This window comes from Pocillopora verrucosa, chromosome 9, assembly GCF_036669915.1.
Source record: "Pocillopora verrucosa isolate sample1 chromosome 9, ASM3666991v2, whole genome shotgun sequence".
NCBI lineage: Eukaryota > Metazoa > Cnidaria > Anthozoa > Scleractinia > Pocilloporidae > Pocillopora > Pocillopora verrucosa.
This window is the reverse complement of record NC_089320.1, coordinates 22,460,467-22,485,305: the sequence shown is the minus strand read 5'-3', so window position 1 is coordinate 22,485,305 and position 24,839 is coordinate 22,460,467. Positions and strand designations below refer to the sequence as shown.

Genomic DNA, 24,839 nt, shown 5'->3' with positions numbered 1-24,839 from the left:
TTCCTCCCATTGTGTCCAAAAGTCCTATTCCCTTAAGAAGAGCAAAATCGCCAGAAACTATTTCGCAGTGGGCCAACACGGCCATATCAAATGATGTTAGTGTTGGCTCTCAAAGTAGTCACGACATCTCTGTGAAGGAAAGCAAAACATGTTTTCTTTCGGTGCCGGAGAAAGTGCTCTTTCGAAGAACCCACAGCAGCCCTAATGAAAATAGTCGTAGGAAAACAGATGAAAACTTAAAATCTTGTACCCCACAAGTCTTGAATGAGAACGATCCTTTACACGAGGGATTTAACCAGGAAATAAAAATTCAGACAGAAGAAAATGACAAGGAAACGTCCCTTGAAGACGATGATGCAGCTGTCGATACTGTTGATATAATTCCTAAAACTAGGGGGAGATCTCTGAGTGATTTTAGTCAGGATAGCCTTGCAAATCTTCTTTTTCCTAATAGTTTTAGTCACGGTGACTCAGGATCGCTTTTGAGTCCAACGCAGTATGTTCCTACAGCTCCATTATCACCAAAGCCGAAGCGTGGTAATCCCTACAACTTACAGTCATCGAAGACCAACGTGGATTTAATGCAAAGCACCAAGCTGTCGGGTAAATTTAAAGCAGTTGGTCACGTTTCTCTGGGTTTGGCAGTCATAAGCCGACTGAGTGCTAAGACCTCTACCGGCGAGCAGGATTTGGATGAAAAAGTAGGAGAACTTGGACGTTATAGCCCAAGGAGAAGAGGAACTCTCGCTCATATTAATTTGATCCCGCCTCCTGATTATAGCCCAACAGACACGAGAAGGCAGAAAACCTGCTGGACTGCTACGAAAGAAGACATCTCACAAGATGATTGAAAGGATGAAAGCAGTTCGTATGACACACTTCATAAAGGAGAACAGCTCATACATAGCACCTTCACATGAAAAATTTTGCTTTGTGGTTGGGATATTGGAACTGGAATACCAAAAAAGGAATACAGGAACATGTATGCTGCAGTAAACTTAATAGTTAAAACAGCTCTCGGTCCAATGTGATACCATTATCTTTGAGACAGTTTTATCCCTTAATTCTTGTTTTCAGATGCTGTTATTATCTGCGGTATTTTTCTACGCTGAAAAATTAACTGCAAACGCAAATACATAATGCAATATATATAGAAATCTGTCGGTGACCTGAAAAAATAATGGTTGATATTCATACTGTAAATATAGCTGTATATGGATTCCAGAGATGTCAAATATCAACTAAAGGCATTTTATTTTCTTATCTGGCCTTTATGAATTTTTAAATTAAATCTAGAACCGGTACTGTGGTCGTAGTTATTATCGCGCACAATAAATATACGTAGGAAAGTCAACATTTTACGGAGTGGCTCTTACGTACATAAAGTAATAGATGTTTATCAGGCTTTGCGTTTGATATTGAAATTGTAAGATTGAGAGGAAGCCTTGGGAAAACAAGAGATATTCCCATCAAAATAAAAGACCTGCCCTAAGGGACGCTCGTTATTTATAACAAGGCTCCTCATCAAGTTCTTTTTTTTTTTACGCTTTACAATTATATTTTCTACACCTCTTCTCTTTCTTCAGTTGTAATTAAGAAAAAAATAAATCATACTTACTCGAAAAATAAATTAAGAAATGTGATTACAACTTGGGATAAATGGTGTCTCGTTTTGGCAATGATTATTCACGTGGTGACCAACAGTTCCTTTAATTACTTCCTCGGCAGGTAGATCATAAAGGGACCAAAAATTGTAATTATGAATTAATGTTTATTGCTCGGTGAAATATATAATGGCACTGCTATTTATAAAATGCAACCTTCGATATGCAGAGCACTAATACCTTCATAAAAAATGAACTAGATCATAAAACTGAAACAAATTTGAAAATAAAGTTACGTGGGAAGGTTTTTTGTTAATTCTGTTTTCAATGTTATGGCCAATTTTTTGATGACGCGACTGACTTTAAATTCACACCAGGTTCTGTTTTTTCTCCATTGTTTTATTTGTCAAATTATCTCAATGCAACAGGAACCAATGACGAGCGTATAATTTTCTTCAGGTAAGTTCAGTTGTGAAAACAATATTGACATATCTGCCACACGTAGAAACTCGACCACCAATCTGTTTGATTTAGACCTCATTATAAAACGAATGAAATTAAACTGTGATGCATTTGCAGTCAAACACAATCACGAGCCTCTTTGCATTGGAACAGAGATCAGGAAAAATTGATTACAAACAATCATCATTCGCCGCTGTAGCAATTAGAATTGTAGGGAGTGTTGTTAGAACACAAAATTTCCATTTCCGAGTTGAAATACAAAAAGATAACAAGCCTGTGAACGTGAGAGAAGGAGCGAACTCATCTTGTGACTAAAGATTTCGTTCGTGGTTTTTTATCTGAGATTCGCGTCAAGGTGAGTTACCAAACTACGCTGAAAGTCTTGTTATGAGCGAGGACGTTATTTTCAAGGAAATTAGAAGAAAGCCTAGAGATACAATACAAAGTTCACCGAGAACCTTTTAACAAACGAGTACTGAAGAGCGATTTCGTAACAAAGTCATCTTCTGCTACGTGACTGAAACGACGTGAACTGAAATCTCCGACCTTTAGTCTTCAAGGCTTATAAGGACGTCTTTTGCATTTTGGGTTGGTTCAAAAAAAGGAAGACTTACTAACGCGAAAAAGCGAGTATTGTGAAAGCAAAAGAGTATTATTCAGAGGAATATTGATATTTACCAAGTCAAGCCAAGACTTCTAAAATTTCAAAATTACATTGCAGGTGTAAAAAAAGAGCAGACCTTCAGTTTTCGGCGAAATGAATTCCTCAACTGGCCATATCATACGAGTAACGTGGCTATCTAACGTCTTTGTGTTCGGGGCCCTTGGAAATCTCCTTTTATTTGCGGTGATTTTGCGAAAGGGGAGAATCGCCAACGTTGCCAATCTGTTCAACCTGAACTTAGCTGTGGGTGACGTGTTACGCATCATCGTGTTTGTACCTGTTTATTTGGATTATTCCTCGCAAGGCGAATGGCCGAGGTTATTAGGAAGTGCTGGTTGTAAAGGGATATTCATGATCGTCCAGAGCAGTTTAACGGTTTCCATAATAACTTTAATGCTTATGAGCTTGGAACGATTTCAGGCTGTAGTACACCCGCTGAAAAAACAGGTAAATTACAATAAAATTAATTATTAATTATCAAAGTTCTCAAAGTGATGATTTGACATCTTCATTTGATGAAAGAGAAATATTGTGAGAATCTTTATTAAAAAATTGCCATCAAATTAAACATTCATAAAGGGCTTAAAAAATTAAAAGAATTGACATTTTTGCGCACAGTACATGATCTCAAAACGGCTACCTCGTTTATTAGCGTTTATTCTAATGAGTATCACGATTCCATGTTCTATCTTTCTCAGCCACTAGGCTGCGATTGAAACTGACGCCTAATATCGTTAACGATAAGACCCCCCTCCCCCCCACCTAGAGGGGAAAATTGTCAGAGAGGGGAGAGGGGCCTATTAACAATTTACTCAAAATGCGATTAATTATCGTTATTTTGAGTTGTCGCCTATAATCTCTCGTCGTCTAGATGTAGTAATTAATAAAACATACTCGCATACAAGCATATTTTTTAGTGAGACGCTACCGAGATCACGGATGAAGAACATTACATCAATTACCTTCCGACTTTTTGTGCTTGAAGGAGGTGGCTTATTAGAGAGAGATTAATCAAAGAGGGGTTTTTCACAGAGGGGGAGGGTATTAGAGTGGAGGGGGGCTTATTAAAATGGTGACGGTAGTTTCAATTCTTAGTCAATCTTTGGTTTCATTTTTCTCTTACAGATGACTATAAATATTGCCAAGGGCGCTGTGGTCCTTTCGTGGGTCTTAGGGTTACTCACTAGTGTCTGGTTTGCCTTATCGATTGACACGAAAATAGATGATAAACGTAGTTGTGGTGTTGTGGCTACAGATTTCTGGATAAAGGTAACGCTCCTGCTGCTTATCATAGGAACACAATGGCTTCCTGGGGTATTTTTCACGGTAGCGTACATAAAGATCATTCTGAAGTTGCGCAGAGACTCCGTAATAAGCCCATCGGATGTTTCCCAAAGCTCGCAAAATCGCCATCGGAGGAATAAAAGAGCGGCTCGCATCTTAGTCATAGAGGTTCTATTATTCCTTTGTTTTCTGTATCCTTTTTATCAGCACAGCTTGGCGTGGATTTTGGGATCTGATGATATCGTTAGTCCTTTGTCAGTAAAAGGGACGTTCATTTTTTGCATGATGATGTCATATTCTCTTATTAACCCCATTTGTCATATTGCGCTTAACAGCGAGTTTAGAGCTGAAATTTTTAGAATGATCTGCCAGTTTAAAGGTTGTTGTTGCCGCGCGAAAACCCGGCCCAGCAGTTGTTCACAATGTCATGTAAGACCGTGGCATGAGAACCAACAAGGAACGCACCACGCCGCTGAAAGAACAAAAACAACCACGGGCATATGACATTTCGAGTTGTCTGAATTCTGAAAGAAAACGGACATCGAAGATAAGGAGATACTCGGAAGAATTTGTCTGAAGTAAGATGTGGGACCGGTCCATTTCAAGAAGAATATTTCTAGATAAATATCATTTTCCAAGTTTTAGTAAGCTCGCTGACTGAACAAATAAAAGGGCAAAATTTTTTGGGTTCCTCTCTTCCACCCAGCATCAAAAATAATCCTTACTGATATTCCAAACTACAAAAATCAACATATGGTTTATTCTGATATTCATATTCACAAATAATTGTCTTTGAATTTTTAAAAGGTTCTGCCGGTAACCTAAGAAACTGTAACAATTTCTTGTTATAATGATTTAACTTACAATATTTACACCTGATATCAGTCTGGTGAACTATTCCAACTGTCTCATAAAAAATATTTCGAATTATCGATGCTTGTTCAATATCAAGCGAACTAACTGATGATTTCTAAAATACCTTTTTAAATCAAAAGTACACAACGAAAATAAGGACTCGTGAAATTCACATTGTATGTGTCGTGAACGCATGTGGAGAAGCATACGTATTTCCTTGAAAGCCACTCGCCTGATGAGTAACAATTGGGCTAAGTGGGATGCCCGTATCTGATTGGCTGACCACAGCATTGGGTTCGCGGGTGGAAAACGGTGACACCGCTGTGTGGAGCATGTGGCCGTACGTTTCTGTGGCGGAACAGTAGGGTGTCACATGATACTGAGTAGGTAACATGGCGCCGTGCGGTAATGACGATAAGCACGCATTGAAGGCAGAGAAAGCAGTATTTGAATGACATGTTGGTGTCTGAGGCGGCATCGTAGGACTTAGAGGAACACTCTGATAAGGAGATGGTACAGGGACTGATGCATGCGGGGAACAAGAACCTTGATCTGCCCAAAAGGAAAAATAATAAAAATAAAGAGATAAACATGACGAGAGCATATCAATGCGGCTCTGAATGTGGTCGAAAGGGCAATCGGAAGACACACTCCTTGCCGTTATCTCCTGATTGTAGTCGTGCCTTTAATGGAGGTAAAAGAAACACCTTTTAAAGAGGCATTTTTTTCAATCGGGATCTGAGTTTTTTGTCATGGGAAGGAATAAACTGTGAATTGGTCAGTTTTAAAAACGCAACCACCAGATCGATATAAGGAGAAGAGATCCAAATACTGTCGACTCACCGGAACTAAGCTGTTCATCTCTTCCCCTGAAGTTTGAATAATGTAAAGTTCTTCCTGCGGTTGGTCTAAAGTATGAATAAGCTTGCATTATCTCTTCCATTGGATCCCTGTTTATATAAAAACACAATAAATAAAAACTTCTTTTTAATCGATTTTGCACAATATCAAAGCATATCCAAGTTGGTAAATGGACCTTCAATTAAGAGGTCACCCAGCCTTTTTGCATTATTTTCCACCTGTATCCAACGGTCACTTATAGCGGAACTATAAAAATAATCTATAAAGTAATTTTAAATCCATGTTTCTTCCCCAAAATCAAAGTAAGTAGTATTTTTAAGCGACATTCTGTACATTGAGTAATCAATTTTGACATGAAGGGGCGTTGTGTATCGTTTTTTTTATTAAGAGGTCATCCCGCTATTCCCCGTTGGAGACCGCTTCATACAGGTTTGTGGCTGATCTTGTCAACACAAAATTTTTAGGCAACCTATTCTTATACCCAACTGAAATATTTGTGGCAATTTAAGTACAAGTCTTGTTACTCACCTGACTCGGCCCGAGTCTCTAAATCCTTTTGCAAAAGGATTACTGTCAATCTTCAATCGAGTTATCTGGAATAGAACGAAATCTCCAGTCAGATTTACGCACAAAGTAAACCTAAAAAAATGCAATTTAATGTAATGTTATTTGTCACAAATCTCTTTAATTAATCCATTTACCGAAACAGTCCTACAGACAGACGAGGTAAAGTTTAGCAAATTTAGAGTTCTTTGGCTAAAAAGAAAATAAAAGAAATTCTAAGTCAAAGCTGTCATAACCCGTATCTTGTTTCAGTTCATGGATGAAAAAAGTGATATATAAATATATATATATAAAATAAAATGGAAGTGAATTTTTGTAGAGCTGAAAGACTACTCATACTGTATCTTTCCCAATATGCTACCTGTGTTTTTCTGAGTAAAGGGTTCTTTCCGAGTTTTTTCCTTGTATTTTTTCCTATTTTTATCCGCAAAGAAATATATATAAAAAAGGAAGCACCATGGGCCAATGAAAAATGTGAGAAATTAGTATTTTTAATTCAAACGGCTTCTTCTTGATGCCTTCGAGAAAAAGACCGTTTTTAGGAAAATATCGAGTATAAAAATGATTGTCGTTTTAGGGTTCGTGAATTAAGCAAATAACATGTCGTTTATTCACCAAACAACATCATAAAAATACTTCTATTGTCTCTTAAATACGGCGGCAAAAGGAAAAATAAGTCCTAATTGAGGCCATTAACAAAATTAATGTAAAATACTTCCCCAGATCAAAGGAGCCGTGCGCATTATCGTTACATCGATGGAGTAATCAACGCTTAAGCGACCGGACGAGAATTGAAATTACTCCAGCCGGGATATATTTACCGAAAGTGAATTATAAAAACATACTGTTAGCGCCTGATCAAAGGAAAACACCCTTTAAGTCTTTACTGGAGTGTTGTTTTGATGCTTTCACCACGTTTAATACTATTGATAGTCGCCCCAAGTGCAACGGTTAATAATGCCACCACTCTAATATCGCAAAAAGACATCATAACATATAGGAAAGCGATTGGCAACCAGAATCAAAGTTATGAATGAAATAACACGGTACGTCTCAAAGGCAAACGATGAAGGAGTCTTGTTCTTAGAACATCTGCCCACACACACGAATTAACCTTCTAATGGGAAAAACAGAAGTTTTGACGAGACGAAACCGATAGGGACAAATGCGGACTTTCAAGTCTTTGACCTATCAAATCGCCTTTCCGATGAAACTGATTTTGTTTGTTTGTGAGAATAAAAAGCAGGGCTTTTTAAGATAATCCTTCAGAAAATCATTTAAATCTTATTTTCAGACAATTTCTGTTCAGTTCCAAATTGATGGTGTACAAGGATATTAGATTAAAAGCTTGAAGAAAAAGCTAATGAAGACTAACAAACTCAATACAGCCTACTTTGGGACGTCAGCCGTCGCTATTTTATTTTAGCCAATGTTGCCTTTGAAAATCGACCAAAACGATGAAGCGATAAACACGTTGTTGTTGTTGTAGATGTTAAATTTACACCCTGATGGATTTTGACACCTTTTTGGTGCTACCACCACAAAATACATCGTTCTAAAAACATTGTTTAACTTTCCTAAACAATATAAAAATGCTTTCGCGAAAACGACATGACCGAAATAAATGATTAAAACAAGAATCAAATACACATTTATAAATTATAGCATTCTCGATTGCTTGCATTGCCTCAAAAAAAGAAAAAAACTGGTAAATGATAGCATTTTGCCGAGAATGTAATCTGTCAATGCTGTATTTGTGCTGTTTGTATCTATCAGCTGTACGAAAAGTCCCATTTTTAGGTATAGCCACTGCCAAAGCCATCAGCGGGAATCAAACTACTTTCCAATTTGAAGACACTAATCATTGACTGGCGTAAAGCACGAAACCCACACTCGGTAAACTGTATAAGCTTTATACAAACTAATGGGTGTTGGGAACAATGCTTGATATACGGTACCTGTTGATTCTGATACGCGGTAACCGTCGTAAAAACGGTATCAGGAAAGACGAACGTCTTCCTCAAGGAAGACGGCTTCTCTACGTCCACAGCAACCGTGTCTGAGGTATCTTTCTTCTTTATTATGTGAATTCTTGGTTGATATTTGTGCATGGAGTGAAGTATGATCTTAAAATGGAGAAAGGCATTGTTAAGTTTAAACTCGAACTTTAAGGGTCTTCTTTCCTCCTGATGAAAGCTAATACAATTATTGTTATGTGGGCACACAAATGGTTGTACGCAGGCGGGAAGAGTTTCCATTTTAACCGTTCACCATTTTAACACTGATCCGAACAGTTTAATAAAGTATCATCAAATGATACAGCGACAGTACCGACAAACTGCATAAATCCACTCACATGTCCTTGTTGATCCAGCTCGTTATTGGTCAGTTTGACTTTATCAAATGACACTACTTGTCTCATCCACTCCTCGCCAAGCGCGGGAGAATCCGGGTGAATATACACCCGGCCTGGCATCGGCGCGTCCGCATTTCCCGCTACAACCCATTTGGAACTGTGGTATGCATACCTGTGAGTTAAATGAATCATATAACGTAACCCTCAATGAAGGAACTCGCGACAAAATTACTGATAAATATTGTTTGTGTCATTCCTGTTGTAGTGTGCTTTGCTGTTAAGTTTGCTCACGGCTTATATCAGCGATAAATGGTGATTAGATCAATTTGTCTTTGAACAGATTAAAAAGGCTCCGTAAAGGTTACTGCGTCTCGAAAATTCAGCCTCAACTTTTCAAGTTGACAATTTCCTCCTCGTAAATGAAATTCATTCTACACCATCCTTTAGTGAGCTTTACCGCCATAATATTTGCCCATTGTGGCGAATTATTGTCACACAGTTTCTTTGTAGGGTAATTTTCTATGTCGCAGAAAACCAACGGACCCAAAAACAATGTCACGAGGGAAATCTTTGAACAATTGTAGCATAAAGAAAGAAGTTTTTTTCGTTTTGTCACGAGCGTGGGACAAAGAAAAAATTCTGAGTCCCCATGAGGAATCGAACCTCAGACCTTCGGATTCCGCGTTTCGATGCTCTACCACTGAGCCACAGAGACTCCACGGTGAGCGTGGTTTATTACGAAGTTCATATGACACGCGTCCTGCTGTTCGGATCTTACCATCTCTCTTGTTTCTAATTGTAGCATCGTTCAATCAAGGATCCTGTGAGTACTTTGTTAGATCATGTTCTTGGATTCGAGTCTTACGCTTATCATCGTCCTCACCTGTAACGTTTGTTGTCCAGCGGTACTATGTCCATCATGAGCATGTAGTAGCTTTTGGGATCCAGTCCGGAAACTTTGACTCGGATGGCGGGAAACATGCGCCTTGCACAGAAAATTACAACAGCAATTAACATTCATTTGAGCTAGATATATTAAGAGAAAATTCAGTAAGGTTTTTTAGGATGAATATCATATTAACTATTCAAGTCTAAAGGTCTTTTATTATTTTCTCGGTCTTTATTTCTTCACTCATTCAATCATTTTCTCGTTCGTCATTCACTGATTCATTCAATCTCTTATCTATTCATTCATTTATTTGTTGAAATGGGAACGTGTATACGTATACGATTTAATTCGCGACTGTGGAGAAAATCTGAAATCGGTGATGAAGCAAAGTATCAAAACTGACTTCATGCCCAAAACGGGTTCGACATCTAACATAGATGTGACTCAAAACATTCCTCGTGCAGATGTTTCGCTCTACCTTCACAAAACATCTGGGTAATCTTATTTGACGTGACGTTCCTTCCTTGGACAGCTAAACGACCCTTCAACCGAATTTAATTAGAACAGCTTTTTTCCTGTTTTGTAGGATGTTTAGTACTTCAATCATTCTGGATAACCTTCGCCGTGGCCACCCTTTTAATTAATTTGGATAATCCGTGCCAAGTGCCTTGAAAGCCAGATCGCATTTGATGCAAGACGGGTGCAAAAAAAATTTTCGGTAGGACGCTAAGGAACTTAGATGAGTGGCATTTCAAACATCGTAAGAGTTCATTCCACTGGATGAGAAATTTTCTACACCAGATCTGTTCTAATGAATTTGAGGTTATCATTCCTAAATTTGAGGTGTAACAGCTTCTTTGAAGAGTTAAGTACTCCAATCGTCAGAGCGATGTTTTCATCAAGTTAAATTGTCACTGATAAAGACTAAAAAAAGACCACAACAGATATTAGCGCGTCAGTTTTCAATCTGACAATTTAGGGAACAATTTTGACTGGACGCTTAAAATACGATACCTATTTGAAATTTAACAGACTTGATCAGAGCACATCACAAGATTTTATTCTAGGAAACGAGCAAATACTAAAAAAATGACACTAAACTGCAGAAAACGGCTAAAAGAAAGGAAAACTCGGGACAAAAAAAACCAAATATTTCGATTAAAGATGTTCGGTTTCACATTTCGCGATTATTCATTCCTTTCTCCTGGTAACACATTTGTTACATTTCGATAGATCTTTTGCTCAATCGGACACTGGGCGATACGTTCGTCTTGTGAGCAGAACTTCCCATAGTTTGGATAACATTTCAAAACCACGACCTCTGTTGATGACTTTCAATCAACTCGTAAGCCAGGGAATAATGGAAAATAATACATGCTCGCTGCATGCGTTTCATTTCAATCTCGTCTCTGCTTTGGCTATCCGAAAAACAACGTAGGTTGATCACGCAAAGATACAGGCCAAGGCTCTATAGGGTGGAACTGACTTTTTATGGCAATTTTGTACCATTTAATTTTAAAAGCTTAATTTCATAGCTCAAGTGACAGCGCAAAGATACAGAAACCAGAAGTGTGAACAACGGAAGAGCTTAGCTCACTTATCAGTTGTTTATAACCCTGAGAATTTTCCTCTGATTTTCTAGTCTTAAGCGATCAACAAATACTGATATCTTTACTTTTCTACCAACGGAGTTCCGGGCAGTGTCCATGTAGAATCCTGTCACTAGCTTTTCTATTATCATTTAGTGTGACAATGTAAATCATAGGTTTTTTCTCAAAGAACGCCCACATTGGAATGCCAAGGGCATGGAATTTTACGCCCGGATTTCAGTGGTCTTCCTTGTCTCAGTCGTTTCCGTCAGTATCAAAAGCTGCTGCATGGTTGTTTATTTAAATGAATGAAGACAAAAAACGGTAAATTTTAGAGGAATCTGTACCTCCTTTAGGAGTTACTGTGAATCTTTCCTGTTCGCGACCTGGCGTTGCCAAAGCATTCGAAACTTTAGAACGGCAACGCGGAAAACGCACAACAGCAAGACATGAGAAATTCATTCACCGTTGAATCATTTCTTCTAGACGCATTGTCTGACTGAGGGACTTCATCACAAATACTGCACGATATTTGTAACGTAAAAGGAGCCTTGTGTCGATGCATTTTTAGGTTCACTTCATAGAGATAGAAGAGACTTAAATAGTGGTTATTATCCTACCTGCCTGCTTTGGTAATTATCATTTCGGTTCCCAACTCAAAGAAACGCTGCCATAAATCACGCATCTGGAGTTCAATAACGATATCTTCGCATTCCAGTGTTTCTGTAGAACCCACTCGGCTCTGCATGGCCTGCATTGATCCTAACGCTTCAGTCGCTGGATCTGAGAAAGGGAAGGTAAGAAATAAAGTGATGGAGGAGCAAATGGAAATGTGTGTGAGTTCGACCACCCGATTGCGGTGGAGAAACTCACCGTGCTCTCCGCTCTCGGGTGATCTGCGTCCTGTGGAAGCAGCCATTCTTGTAATCGATGTCTGTTGGTTTGTGTGTTCTGAGGATATCAACGATTCGACAGAGAAGGCGTTCGCTCGCGAGGAGAGATTTCCATTAGCGTGTGATACTGTTTGGTGCATGACAGTTTAAAACTGTGATTTGTCTTGTAAAGCTGCACAGATAGTTGAGTCTGGAGTGAAAACGACTTTACAAGATGTGTAATTTATGATGGAGGCTATCTGTCGATTATATCAATTAACAGTGATAATTAGATTTATTATATACCACAGTCATCACTCTCCTCGGAAATACCAGAGTATGCTCCTGTGACGAGCCACATAGCCGCCATCAAACGCGCCGACTTATCCACCACGGGAGCGTGGGAATATGAGCTTGTTATCGCACGGCTTTTATCCAATCATCGAGCAAGTCCTTCAGCGTGAAGTTTCCGGTGTTTAGTGTAATTAGCTAAAAAATATCGACTAACCAGAACCTTCCACGAAAATTGACGAAATACTGTCCCGCGATGTCAGACAACCGGCTAAGCGATAATTTGAAAACAACACTTGTGAACAAGCTGTTATCCCGCTAAAATAACCGCTGGAAACCCAAAATTTGTTATTCACCTACAGAGTCTTTTCCTGTAAGTATTGGATTTTATTATTCTAGACGCTTATTGCAGCAAACAGAAATGAAATCATTTCTTTGCTATTCTAGTCATTTTTTCCTGATTACCCGCTAGGCTGCGCTATTTAGCGGGTACAGTTTTTCTAAACGTTTTTCCATGTGATCTTTGGCGCGAAGGTACAGTCCCTTTACAGAAGATCTTTGATCAAACATCTCACTTGCTTAGACCTTTGTTCACGTTCAGAGCCACCTGTGATTATTTTTTTACAGGAAAATGAATCCAAAACATACTGATGTGGTTCAAATTTTGTGCTCAATTAGTCCTGGTCTGTCGTGATTGCCTCCGGCGGTATTGTTGTTGTCGGCGAAAGTAACGATTGAGGTTATTAATTTTGGGGTTATACGCTGTCCTTTCGAGTGATAATAGACAATGTAATGGTCTGGCGCGTGTAAAATAAAGTGCCAAATTGTTGACGGGGTCGATTTACCCTTGCAAAAACCTCTTTTCAACACGCTCTCTCCATTTAGTCCGCTTTCAAAATATTATTGCAGAGCACAAGTGGCTTAGATAACATTGCGTGCTCCATGAGTAAACTTGCGCGGTTGGTCGGTACTGGTAAATACGATGAAACAAGCAGATGTTTCTTGTCATTTGTTTGAACAATGCAGAGAAAACAAAAACCCTTTTCTCACAGGTAAATGGGACCTTGATAAACGGAAAATTACAGATTCTCAAAATTTTTAGTATCTCAGTATGTTGCAAAAGCACAATACCCTTCTTTGTGAATTGGTTGTAACCTACCGTTTTTCGATTCGTTCTTCGGCAAACTTCTTCGCTTCGTAGACAGTCGATTAAATGTTTCCTGAAATAAATCTTATACAAAGTAAACATTTAGAAATAATCTGAATTTCCTAAGGGGTTGGATTAGGGTTAAAAGATTGCTTGAAAATGATACAGTGTGAGACTAATGCCCATCATTGCTTAAGTAGAATGTAACTTGTGATCGGCATAACGTCACAAGATTAGTTCTCGTAGGATAATATAGAGTTATAGAACTGATGCGGACCCCAAACTTGATGACAAAATCGTTCCCTTGATCTTAACTGTAACATAATTATGAAAGTGGCAAATTTACCTTCTGGGAGAAATCGTGTAAAGTAAAGTTTACTTTAGCCATAAGAATTATTACTTATTTTTAATTTACACCTTTTTATATCATTAACAACGCAGAAAATGTTGTTGACAATGGTCAGAAGTTATTGAATGAGTCTTTTATGCTCAAATGTTCCTTTTCTGAGAGTAATCATTTCCTTCGAGACATGGATTAGTCTGCGGCGAACAACACACTCGATTAATGGCTAAAGAATATTTTCCTTCGTCACTGTGAAAGCTCCTTTTTCTACGTCAGATATCCTTGATTTCAGAGTTACAATTCTTTGCATTACTCGGTGCCATGAAGGCTGGGTCTGCTTAGAAAGCTTTAGTCGAACAATTCGTTTAGCGAGCACTCCTTTGAGTACAGACCCGGTAAACATTACGGTTCTGTGAACTGAGATCGCAATCAAAATTTTTCGGCACAACAGTATTAAGATTTCGATGAATCCTCGATGAGCCTCGTTAAATCGCACCTGCATTTGAATCTTTTGATTTGATCCCAAATCTTCCCTTAACTTATATCATTACAATGCTGTGTCAAGAATTCATATTTCAATCATCTTAGGCTAAACTCACTAACAATCTGTTCAGTAATTTATATTTATAAAAGCAACTGTAACTGTAATCTTAGCTTCCGGCTCATAAGGGCCTTAGGCTGGCTTTAATCTGCACTACGGTAATACCTTCCCCGAGCTTGCTTCATGCTGTCTTGTCCATTTTGTTTTCACCAAGCTTGTAAAACGGTCAACTGACGGATTATTTCAGCACAAAGATAGCATTTTTTGTTCTAATTAGTCTATAAATACTTCTAATAGATTTTCCCGACGTCGTTAGACCTTTCGGCATTTTATGGTCTATTATTGATTACTTTCTTATTGACTGCGCAGAGGGGGCCAGAAGAAGATTTAAGAATCTCACAAGCTCACACTAATGGGTTAATCAACTTTTTTTAAAAATAAATCCGATCTTATTTGGAACGGAGTACATGCAAAAGCCAGGACGCGATATGAAGGAGCTGCCACCTCGAGCACAAATACTTTAGTTTTAACTCTGTTTTGGAAGGAGCCCCTGAAGTTGGTTATGATTGTTGCATGTGTGTGAGTAGATCAATAGATGAAACTCCCCAAGAATGACCGTGTCAGTAGCTCATGGGATTTATCGTGATTCTTAGGTAAGGATTATAAACAGCTTTACGTCGCAAGAAAGACAAATATTAATTACTCCATGGGACGTTGATGGGCTGGCATTTTCAAAGTTTTGTCCATCTTTCGTTTTCTTTTCGAATTCCGCTAACGCTAGCCCCTTCGTAGCCTAACATTTTATCAGTTTCATTGCCTCATTAAGAGGGATCGATTGAATATTCCTCGAGGGATTCTTCCGTGATAGTTTTCCGACGCCATTTTGTGACATAAAAGTTGTTTTATTAGGGAAAATACCTGAGTTTTTCTTTTCCATTACAACGAGATGGGTTTCTTCCTCCTTTTTTAAACTCAACGCAAATTGTATAACCTCGCTACTCTTTTGCCATCATTCATTTGGATTTAGAAAGACATTCTTTTACGCATCATTATCTTGTTCCCTTGAAACCACACCCCAATTAGCATCACACGACCATAAATGGTCAAAATTTACATCCATTTATAGACCCGTTAAAACCGCTCCCAGACCATACACTTTGTAGTGAGATCTACCAATTTTTTTCTTGCAGATACCTATACAGCTTAAAAAGGTGGAATATTCCCACTCAGCAACCGCCATGCCCACTGTCTCGAGCTCTCTGTTGCTCTTTACCTACTCTTCCCGTCCGTGATCCCCACGTGATGTTTTGTGCAGTTTTATGACGTCAATCAGGAGGTCGTGCACAAGTCATCATGAGACCTTGTTTTCAACATTCTTCAGAGCTCTAATTCTGTCGTGACGAGTGACTGAGGAGGTCGGTGTTTATTGTATTGAAGTGGGATTATTGTATTAATAAATTAAATTATGACTCAATGATTAATTGATTAATAATTGATTTAGTTGTTTGTTCAGTTCGTCTGATAACTTTTCTTCTTTTATTTTCCTGTTTTCATCAATTTTTTGTTAATTTTCGCTCGGTTAGCCTCAGAGATTTATAATCCATTGAGGTCAAATTCTCGTGGGCTAAGAACAACAAGATAAAAATCCGGCCCAGTTTTTTTTTAATTTATTTTTTTTATTTTCACACCACTTGTCCACTAAGCCACTTTTCTTAAATCGTATTAAGAGGCTTTTTTGATTGCGAAGGCTTTTTTGGGCTGTTCATGCAACCGTCTCAAAACTCCCATTGCATGGCAGCTATCGTATGGTATATATAGCCTGTCTCAAAAGCTCGTCATTAACTTCCTTATTTTTCCAAAATTTCACTAACTAATTTGAAAAGAGGAGTTTAGAGCCGAGATGTAGGAGAGGCGAGTATATCACAACCAAAATAACGCGGGTAATAAAATGTCTGTCGCAAAGAACTTTGAATCATAAAAATCTTTGAGGGGGTAATTATGCAAAGTATGGTTTTGAGTAATACTGTTAATACTTTCCTCCACTATATCTAGTTATTAAATTTTCGCTAATCCAGGATATTGGCTTACGCCTTGCGCCCTGAATCTCGTGATTTCAGTTCCAAGAACCGTTATCAATAATAAAAACAAAAGCAGCTTAAAGGCCCCTTTCTCCTGCAGTGTAGTGACGGTTCAAAATGGTAAATTTAAAGGCTTGTTACACAAATCTCTGTTCGTATTGTTCGTTAAGCTAAATTTCACACATTTAGAGGCAATCTAAAATGTCGTTAACTTTTATGTCAGTTAGCCTGTGTGTTCAGGTAACTCATAGACATTTAAATAATTTGATTTCGTAATTTTCAAAACAAAATAAGAGAGGAAAAGAAAATGAAACCAACAATAAAATAAAAGAAGACAAACAAACTCTTAGTCTGCTCAAGGCGTTTGCGCGCCTTCTTCTCTTTCCTCGCTTTTTTTCTCCTCCATTACTATCTCAGCCGTATATTATTTCGCTCCGTTTTACCAAACAGGCTGAGAAATTAATGAGTTGCGAAATTTCAATGTTACAAGATAGCTCTATCTCATTCTTATTCTCTGCTTTATCTATTCCTTCATTTAGCGAAACAAAAGTATGCGTAAACCGATGTAGGGTCGAACGCAAATTAGAGCAAAGCATGTGCATCTCCGACGCTTACTCTTCCACTGACACATAAACATGATAGCCTTCATTTTACCACCGGTCTCCCTTTGGCAGTTTCGATTCTCGTGGAAATTCGTCGTCGAACGAAACATATAACGAGATTCCATTTGAAATAGCTATAAATGCTTCTTTTCTAGAAAAAGATATTCCTTCAATCTTTCGTTCAGTCTAAAATTACTCTGATAAAGTAAACTTTTAACTCATACACAGCATGTATTATACATAACATGGCCTGAACCTGAAAAGTGGACTCTCCCTTCCACTTGAAAGGCACAAAGAAATAGCTGAGAATCTATTAACTGATTAGACCATGAATAAATCCTGCACATCATTCAGCCGAGAGGTTCGAACGGTAGAGTGCGTAACGAGGGTTATTTGGTGAAACGAAGCTAAAAACTTCTCTTGGAATTGGGAAGGGCTGAGATTCCGGCGCTAAACCCGAATATTTAGTTTCTTTCTGGTATGTCTCTCAAAATAATTTAAAGTTGTCCTTCACCAGTCGAGCGCGACGACCGACCTAACATTTTCCGTATAAAAGCTTTGATAGCCAGAGGTCCTTTCAGCAGTTTCCATATCCGTGAATCTATGTACTGCTCGATTAACATCGACTGTACGTACCAAAGTATTTAGCTGGCAAAGCCAGCATGCGATGCTTTATAATTTGTTGAAGACAATAGGCAATTAAAGTCGCTCAATTATAGAAACTTAAATTATGAACTTGCTGTACATCTCAATAACGTCACCCAACCTCCTCTATCACGCAATAACGTGTCACCTAAAAAACACGTGTGTAAAACTTTGTTCAAATCTTTCTCAAACTCAGCCGACAGAGATGGCTGGCTCAGTTTGCTGTTCGCTCGTGACCGGCTCTCTTGCAAATTCATTGTAACTGAATCTTTCTGTTATCCATAACAATGCAATGAAAAGATCAAAGTTCGAAAAGAACCACGAATAGATAGGATCAAAGTCCTAGCTAGGATGTGAAGACTGGACAGAAAGAGTAGACTACAATAGCTTGAGCAGTAAAGAACTTTGTTTATGGAAGAATTGGCCATCATCCATGGTGGGTGTTGCCGTATTCGATATCTTAATTCAAGCAATAGTTTTATTGTTCATATCTAAAGACTAAAAAAGATGCCGCTAACTCGTTTGTTCAGATGTTTTTCTATTTCATGAAACACTAGAACTCCATTTCACCTGACCAAAAGCAACTGCTCAAGTCATTAAGAATGAAACAAATGCTCTTAAAACACTTGTGTTCAATAGATCTTCACGAAAAGTCATATTTGATTATTTGAGCAAGTGAAAAGCAAAATGTACTCGATGTGGCAAATCAATTGTTTCTCGGCTTCGATTGAGACGCAGAAATACAAAACGTCGTTTATGGAAGTGCTAAAATTTCTGATGACTTTTTGATGATAAAGGAAAGGGTGATCACGTTGGTTTCTATTATTGCACCCTTAAACAAACAAAGTTTTATTTGTTAAGACCCTTGAGACAAGCGTAAGATCCACTGAGGACAATTTCATCGATTTAAAGATTAACAAAGTTATGGATATAAGCTTCAGAAGCCGCATTGTCACGATTTTAATTACTTTGTTTATCGTGTCCCGTTCAGAATCCTGAGGGAGAGTTAAGATCATGAGTTATAACCGAAAGACATTTCGTTTTCTGAAGCTTGAAAAATCGTCAAATTTTGCCAGACGAAAGAACGACGTCGAAGACAAAATGTTGGGCACAAAATTGAAAGTTATGGAGAAAGAAGAGCGAATCATTCGCCAGAAACTGTACGAGATACGACGAGAGAAATATTCACGATCGTTTTACAAAAGCGAAGACAAGTCAAAGTTTGTAGATGTTAATGTTTGCGAGACCAACGAGGGAGAGAAAAACAAGATAACAGCATCTGGCGTGGAACGAACCATAACCGCTTTGAGACGAAAATCTATCGCAGTGGAAGAGTTCAACCCAGGACAAGTAGTTCGTGTTTGCGTCTCGTCAAAACTCGAAGACAAAGTTGCAAGAGATGAGAGCACTTCACTTAGTGCTTTACCAGCGATTCAGAAAGCGAGGAAGAGAAGACATTCTGTGGCAATTGTCACAAATATTGCCGAACACAAGGCAGCAGATCTTTTTACGTTAGGAGAAAATTATGTGCAGTCAGTTTCAGGGGCTGAAGAAGGCATTTCTGTGGACTTTGCCCTGAGAAAGTGTCAGGAGAAAGATTCAGAGACGACCACTGACCAGTTACTCCAAAGGAAAGTGGACGCAAGTGGCCAAGAAAACGCCAAACTAACAACTTACTTAGAGAAATCTGCTACCTTAGACTTGCAAACGAAATCTACGGGTTTGTCCAGAAGACGATATAGTTGCACTGACAATGACTTCCACCATAATGAAATAGGAAGGTGTTTTACTGATTCCCCTTTAAACGTTTCAAAACCAGAGCCTGGAGAATCTAGCGGTTTGGAATCCAACTTATCTGTGCCTGACTCGTCTGAAACGAAAACCACCACCACACACGGTGTCACGAGCCCTGTTCTTCTTCTTCCTCAGCGACCGCACAGTAGTAGAAGTTGTAGCGATAGCAGTATTCATGGACTTCAAATTGATTTAAGAAAGTGCAGAACGCCAGTGCTTGGCTCCTCGAGGAAGTATTTACAAGCGGACAGTCCTAGTGCTCTTCGACTTGATGCTGAGTCCAAGCCGAAGCGGAATGCATTCGAAAACGAAAACACATCGAAAAGTGTCACGAGTTGCATAAGGAAAAATCGGAGTGCTTCTTTAACCACAGGCTTAACTTCGGGCAACGAAGATTCTACTCTCTCAGAGAAAGAAGAGAAAGTAGCCGAGCAAGTTATGATAAGGCAGCTTGAAATAAAAACTGCAGCTGACAAAATGAGGAGGCTCTCTTTGCAACACTTCGGTGATGCAAAGGACTCATTGAAAGTCCCGCGTCGACAGAGTTCTGGTGTCATTTCGCCATACCTGCAACGAGCTGGATCGGAGAGTTCACATAACGATGCGAATAACAATAGTGAAGGAAACCAAAGAGTAGGAATAGTGAGAAGGCACAAAGATAATCCAAAATTGCTCGGGAAAGCTGCGAAGGAGACTTCTAAAATCGACAAAGAAAAAGCCTTGAAAGAACAGGTTTTAAGCAAATTAGCGTGGGACATATCTGACTGTAGATACTTGCGATGCGGCGGACGGGACGACGCTGTATGACATTACTCTAAGTCATAGACTTGACTCCTAGATGTACATCAGCTTTCAGTATGTGATAGATAAGTCAAATTAAGGCATATTAGCTAAAAGTAAAGCTATTGACATCTAACTATCTAGGCCAAAAATGCAATTTTCAACTGTAGGCTTTGTAATCTCAAGTGCTACATCGGCATCATCAAATATATCAGGAGTAACTGTCGCAAATTTACATCAAAACTCAGCTTAATGAAGGACCTAGGGTTTATAAAAAACAGTTCGGGAGACACCATTTAATGGATTCCTCGTACTCATCTTACAAATAGCATCTTATAATTCTAATGTGCCGTGAACAGAGACGGGAAACGATCATGGAGCTAAGGACATGACAAGTCAAGAAGTTCAATGAGCCAAGACTCGAGTCTTGCCGCAAGCGGCGAGAGTCTTAAGCTGCAGGCTGTTTTTTTTTTTTCGTGTTTCGTCGCCAAAAGTGGGGTCATGGTTCCAGGCGTTCCTTGCGTAGACCGTGGAAACTGGGGACGAGATCATACCGTCGTCCTCGTTTCTCGAAGTAGAATCCTGTTTCCACGATGTCGAAAGGGAAGGCAAATTCTATTTTGCGAAACGAAAAGAAACCAAGCGAAATATGGCGAAACTAAAGGAATAATGCGGCATATTATCTACTAAAGTAAAGATAACTTCCATAAGGATTTTGGAGTAAATCTTAATCGTTAAGGAGGATTTTAATTCGTTTCGCAAAGTAGTCATTTAAGAAGAGTTTCTATTCTGCGAAATCGACTATTTTCACCCTGCGGTGACAATGTGACCTTGTTCATGCCATGCCATGACAAGAGAATGGCTTCATCATTACCGCTGGGTGAAAAGCCGGAGTAATTGCTTTCAAATTACTATTTTGCGAAATTGATTTGGATAGTGAAATAGGAGGTGAAACGTGTTTTTGTGATCAGAACAAAAAAACATTATAACACAATATGAAAGGAATATTGATTAATTTTGGTGATTCAAAACTAGTATTGCATACTGGAAATGAATTTTAGAGTAGTTTGTTACAACTAGCAAGACAATCTTCTTTACAGTGTACTCCTAACTGAATTATCAACAATGCTCATAATATCAAAACATAATGACCAGCTGGGATACAGTACAAGGTATAGTGGTAATTGTTCATGGTGAGCTCGAGGCTGCCATCGAGAGATATGAATACTGTGTTGGCTTAAAAAAAGCTTTTGATTCATTGACATACTCAAGCGTACAGCACGTATAGAGGTTCCAAGCAATTAGCTCCTAACAAGTGGTTCTCCTCAAAGTAAAGATACACATAATCTTTGCATTTATGTGAACTTATGATTATAAAACATATCAGGCTTTTTCTCAAATTGAGTACATTATTATTTTTAGTTTTTTTAATTAGGTCCCATAATCCCTATCATTTGTCATTTCATCTACCAGTGCAAAGGCAGTCAGTAACTGGCACTCCCTTTACCCCTCAAATGGCGCCAATACCTACGCGCACGCTCTCAAGAAAAGAACTAGCCTCCTCATTCCTTGTATACTCCTCAAGCGGGCTCGAGTTAATGCTTTCGACAGCGTCTTCTTATGGTAAAAACTGTTTTTGATTTAAATTTCTCGTTTCGTAGCAAAACTCAGCTCTTATCTTTTTCTTTTAGTCGTTTGTTTACAATTTCCTTTCTTATCATATTAACTATGATCATGATCGTCAAACTATGGACACTATAGGTTGCAGTTTAATTCAATATTACAATGGCCTCCGCGCGCAAAAGACTGTATGCCAGTGGGTTCTTTCAGGACAGTTCATATCTTATCGTTTGTTAAATACTCCCCTACGTACTTGAGAGTTTTTTTTAGGGAGCGCACCTATTTTTTTGTTCGTTTTATTGATTTTCCTCTATCTCTCTCCTCGGACGGTAGGGATTATTTTACTGCGTCCTTTCTCTGTTTCCCACAACTCTCATACGCAAGTTACAAGTTGTTTCTCAACTTCTTCATCCTCCTCTGTTTGTTTTCTTTTGTGAATATCTCGCCATTTCACGTGATCAGTGCGTATGGTTGTTCCAATCAATCTCCTGGTGGCTATTGTACTGTCCAGCCGATACTCGTCATTCTCTTTTTGCCTCAAACATCTGAAAAACGCTTTGAATCCTTTGTTGAATTCTTGGTTCAGCGTTCCGTAAATGATTGGATGAGCGGCACTGGTTGCTATTACTAACAGAACGCAAAGTTTCTTTGCAACGGAGTTCGGATAACCAAACATACTTAACAGCCACGTTACGTGATACGGCAAAGTGAAAAGAGCATACACAGCTGCTATTACCACCAACATTTTAATCACCTATAGAAAAAAAATTAGTCTTTAGTGTAATAGTTTTTCACGAGGTTATTATTTTAAACGCAACGTCTGTGTATTTTTTTTTTATGGAAAATCTGTAGAATATTAGCTCTCAGTCCTAAATGTTCTGCGATTCGGGCACCGTGCTCTATCGGTTTGAGTGACTATTAATAGTAACTCTCTTGATCCAGATGTCGGCTCATTAAAGCCTACTCTTTATTTCAACACCAATATTGGAGTAGACTTGCCAGCTTTATCAATAGAATAACCAGTGCCTTTAAGGTCAAATAAGTCGAAAAACGAAACAATACAATTGCAGTCAATTAAGGGTACGTATCACGGTTACTTCGACATCTTTGTTTGAAATGCTGGAAATAAAAGCTAACTTTGATGACCCATTTCTCTTTCATAAGATAACTGGCTGAGAATGATCGAGATGGTGGTTAACAAAATTTTTACAAATCTCCTACAATTGCAAAGATAAACCAGAATATTTTAAAAAGTCTTAGTTTCAAAATGGCTGGTCTTACCTTTTTGTTTCGATCTGAGCGTTGCCTAGTTGACGTGCATGTAAGGTGGTCTAGTCTCGTTTTCGAGTTAAGATGGCCGCATATGAGAGTATAGCAGCACATAATTATTGTCATGGGTATAACAAACTGCACCACAAATAGGCTCAAAAAGTAGAATTGCTCAAACTTGTCGCTGGGCCAGGCGTCTGTGCAAACCGGCTGACTGTCCCGTCGTTTCACCACCCTAAGCGCAAAATTGAACGGAAGAGCAACGAGGACAGAAAAAGTCCAGATTAACATAATGGCAAATTTGGTGGTTTTTACGGTAAATCTTCTACCCAGAGGTTTGACTATAGCTCGATATTGGTCTATAGTCATAAGAACCAAAGTCATCGATGAAGCGGTAATAAAAACGTAAGCTAACGTCGGTATTGTCTTACATAACACGGCACCAAAAGGCCAAATGTAAGAATTTTCTTGATATGCCAAGCGAAATGGAAGATTCACAGTGAGGACAGCGATGTCGGCTGCGGCAAGATTACAAATGAAAAGGTTACTAACAGTTCGCAGTTTTCTTCTTTTCATGACCATTCGGAAAACCAGAACATTTCCCAAGACGCCCAAGACAAAGACAAGCGAATAACAAAACAGTTTAAAAACTTTAAACGAGAAGCTCTCCGTTGAAAAGCTGCGGCTTTTTGTGACGTTGAATGTGACAACCGCAGACTCATTTGCTATAGCGTGTTCCTGGAATGCCATGGCAAATGGAATCAGCATTGACAATTTCTAATCCTAATACTTAAAATGGAAATCCTCATTTGAGAAACTTTTGAATGGTGCCAACTCTGACCTGTAAAGTATGGTAAGTCACCCTTAGTCCTGCAGGCGGCTTTTACACCTATTTGTTTTTATAGCCATTTCTATATTCATGAGCTATTGAGCGCTCTAATGCAAATCCTACGTTGAAGATATCGGCGATAAGCAGATGTTCGACACTTGAATAAGTCTAGACAAAGTTGAACAGTAACTCAGCCGTTTTAACGCTTTTCCAGAAAGCGGCTGCTTTATTCTAACCTGGAGGTGAGTCTTGAAGTGAACAGACGCACCTAAGGTATGAAATTATTCTCATATATATCAAATAAAGCCCTATTAAAAATTGAGAACAAAGCAGACAAAACGACCAAGAAAAAGTTTTTGTCAGAACTCGTTGACTTTTGAAAGCGTTTATAAATAACACAAAAATAAGGTGATCTGCTCTTAAACCGAAAACAGAAAAGTAAAATGCATGTAGCTGAAAACATGTAGTCTTTGTGCGCAAGTATTCCCCATATTAAAGTAACACAAGGGTACCTGCCAGCGCCGAAAAAGCATTAGGTAATTCAGAATTTTATTGTCATAACTATTCACGAGTCCCTGATTCTGGAATTAACAAGTTAGTTAGTACCAAATAGAAAATGGTTTTATTGACACGAACGAAATATATGTTAAGTCAAAAAAAAAAACACACCTTTTATACGCTATTAGAAAGGAGAAAAGGTAAACGGGTGACAGCAGTGACCGAGAAGAAGGTTATACGAAAAATGAGCCCAAGAGGAACTAGTTTCATCTCTCGATTGATTTAATCAATAGTTGACCCCATTTGACAGCGACTCATTTCATTTGCAAGTAATATTTTTGTAAAGTATACAATAAAACAGTGAATAGTGGTAGATGCTCGCTCTGATTGGTTATTCAAGAA

The 24,839-nt window shown here is 38.6% G+C and overlaps 3 protein-coding genes and 1 non-coding gene across 5 annotated transcripts; 1 reads left to right on the top strand and 3 right to left on the bottom strand.

Moving 5' to 3' along the window:
• The first annotated feature begins 2,193 nt into the window (after window positions 1-2,193).
• Window positions 2,194-4,776, top strand: LOC131783842 (prolactin-releasing peptide receptor). The gene is made up of 3 exons (XM_059100618.2): window positions 2,194-2,421; window positions 2,788-3,177; window positions 3,856-4,776. The coding sequence occupies exons 2-3, from the start codon at window positions 2,824-2,826 to the stop codon at window positions 4,516-4,518; spliced, it is 1,017 nt and encodes a 338-aa protein (XP_058956601.2). The 5' UTR covers window positions 2,194-2,421; window positions 2,788-2,823; the 3' UTR covers window positions 4,519-4,776.
• A 262-nt stretch (window positions 4,777-5,038) lies between these two features.
• On the bottom strand, window positions 5,039-13,645 carry LOC131783841 (T-box transcription factor TBX15-like). Of its 2 annotated transcripts, none has more exons than XM_059100617.2 (8): window positions 13,451-13,645; window positions 11,749-11,911; window positions 9,534-9,635; window positions 8,651-8,822; window positions 8,253-8,420; window positions 6,259-6,323; window positions 5,713-5,819; window positions 5,039-5,421 (listed from the first exon to the last, which is right to left on the bottom strand). In XM_059100617.2, exons 2-8 carry the CDS (start codon window positions 11,883-11,885, stop codon window positions 5,039-5,041), a joined length of 1,134 nt encoding a protein of 377 aa, XP_058956600.1. In that variant the 5' UTR covers window positions 11,886-11,911; window positions 13,451-13,645. The 2 variants fall into 2 exon arrangements, with proteins under 2 accessions (XP_058956600.1, XP_058956599.2); XM_059100616.2 differs by lacking the exon at window positions 13,451-13,645 and adding an exon at window positions 12,002-12,409.
• Window positions 9,293-9,365, bottom strand: Trnap-cgg (transfer RNA proline (anticodon CGG)). The gene has a single exon. It is a non-coding gene; the product is annotated as a tRNA-Pro (tRNA).
• An 8,569-nt stretch (window positions 13,646-22,214) lies between the features above and the next one.
• Window positions 22,215-23,860, bottom strand: LOC131783824 (galanin receptor type 1-like). Its single transcript, XM_059100600.2, has 2 exons — window positions 23,123-23,860; window positions 22,215-22,595 (listed from the first exon to the last, which is right to left on the bottom strand). The coding sequence occupies exons 1-2, from the start codon at window positions 23,858-23,860 to the stop codon at window positions 22,215-22,217; spliced, it is 1,119 nt and encodes a 372-aa protein (XP_058956583.2).
• Window positions 23,861-24,839: the final 979 nt, after the last annotated feature.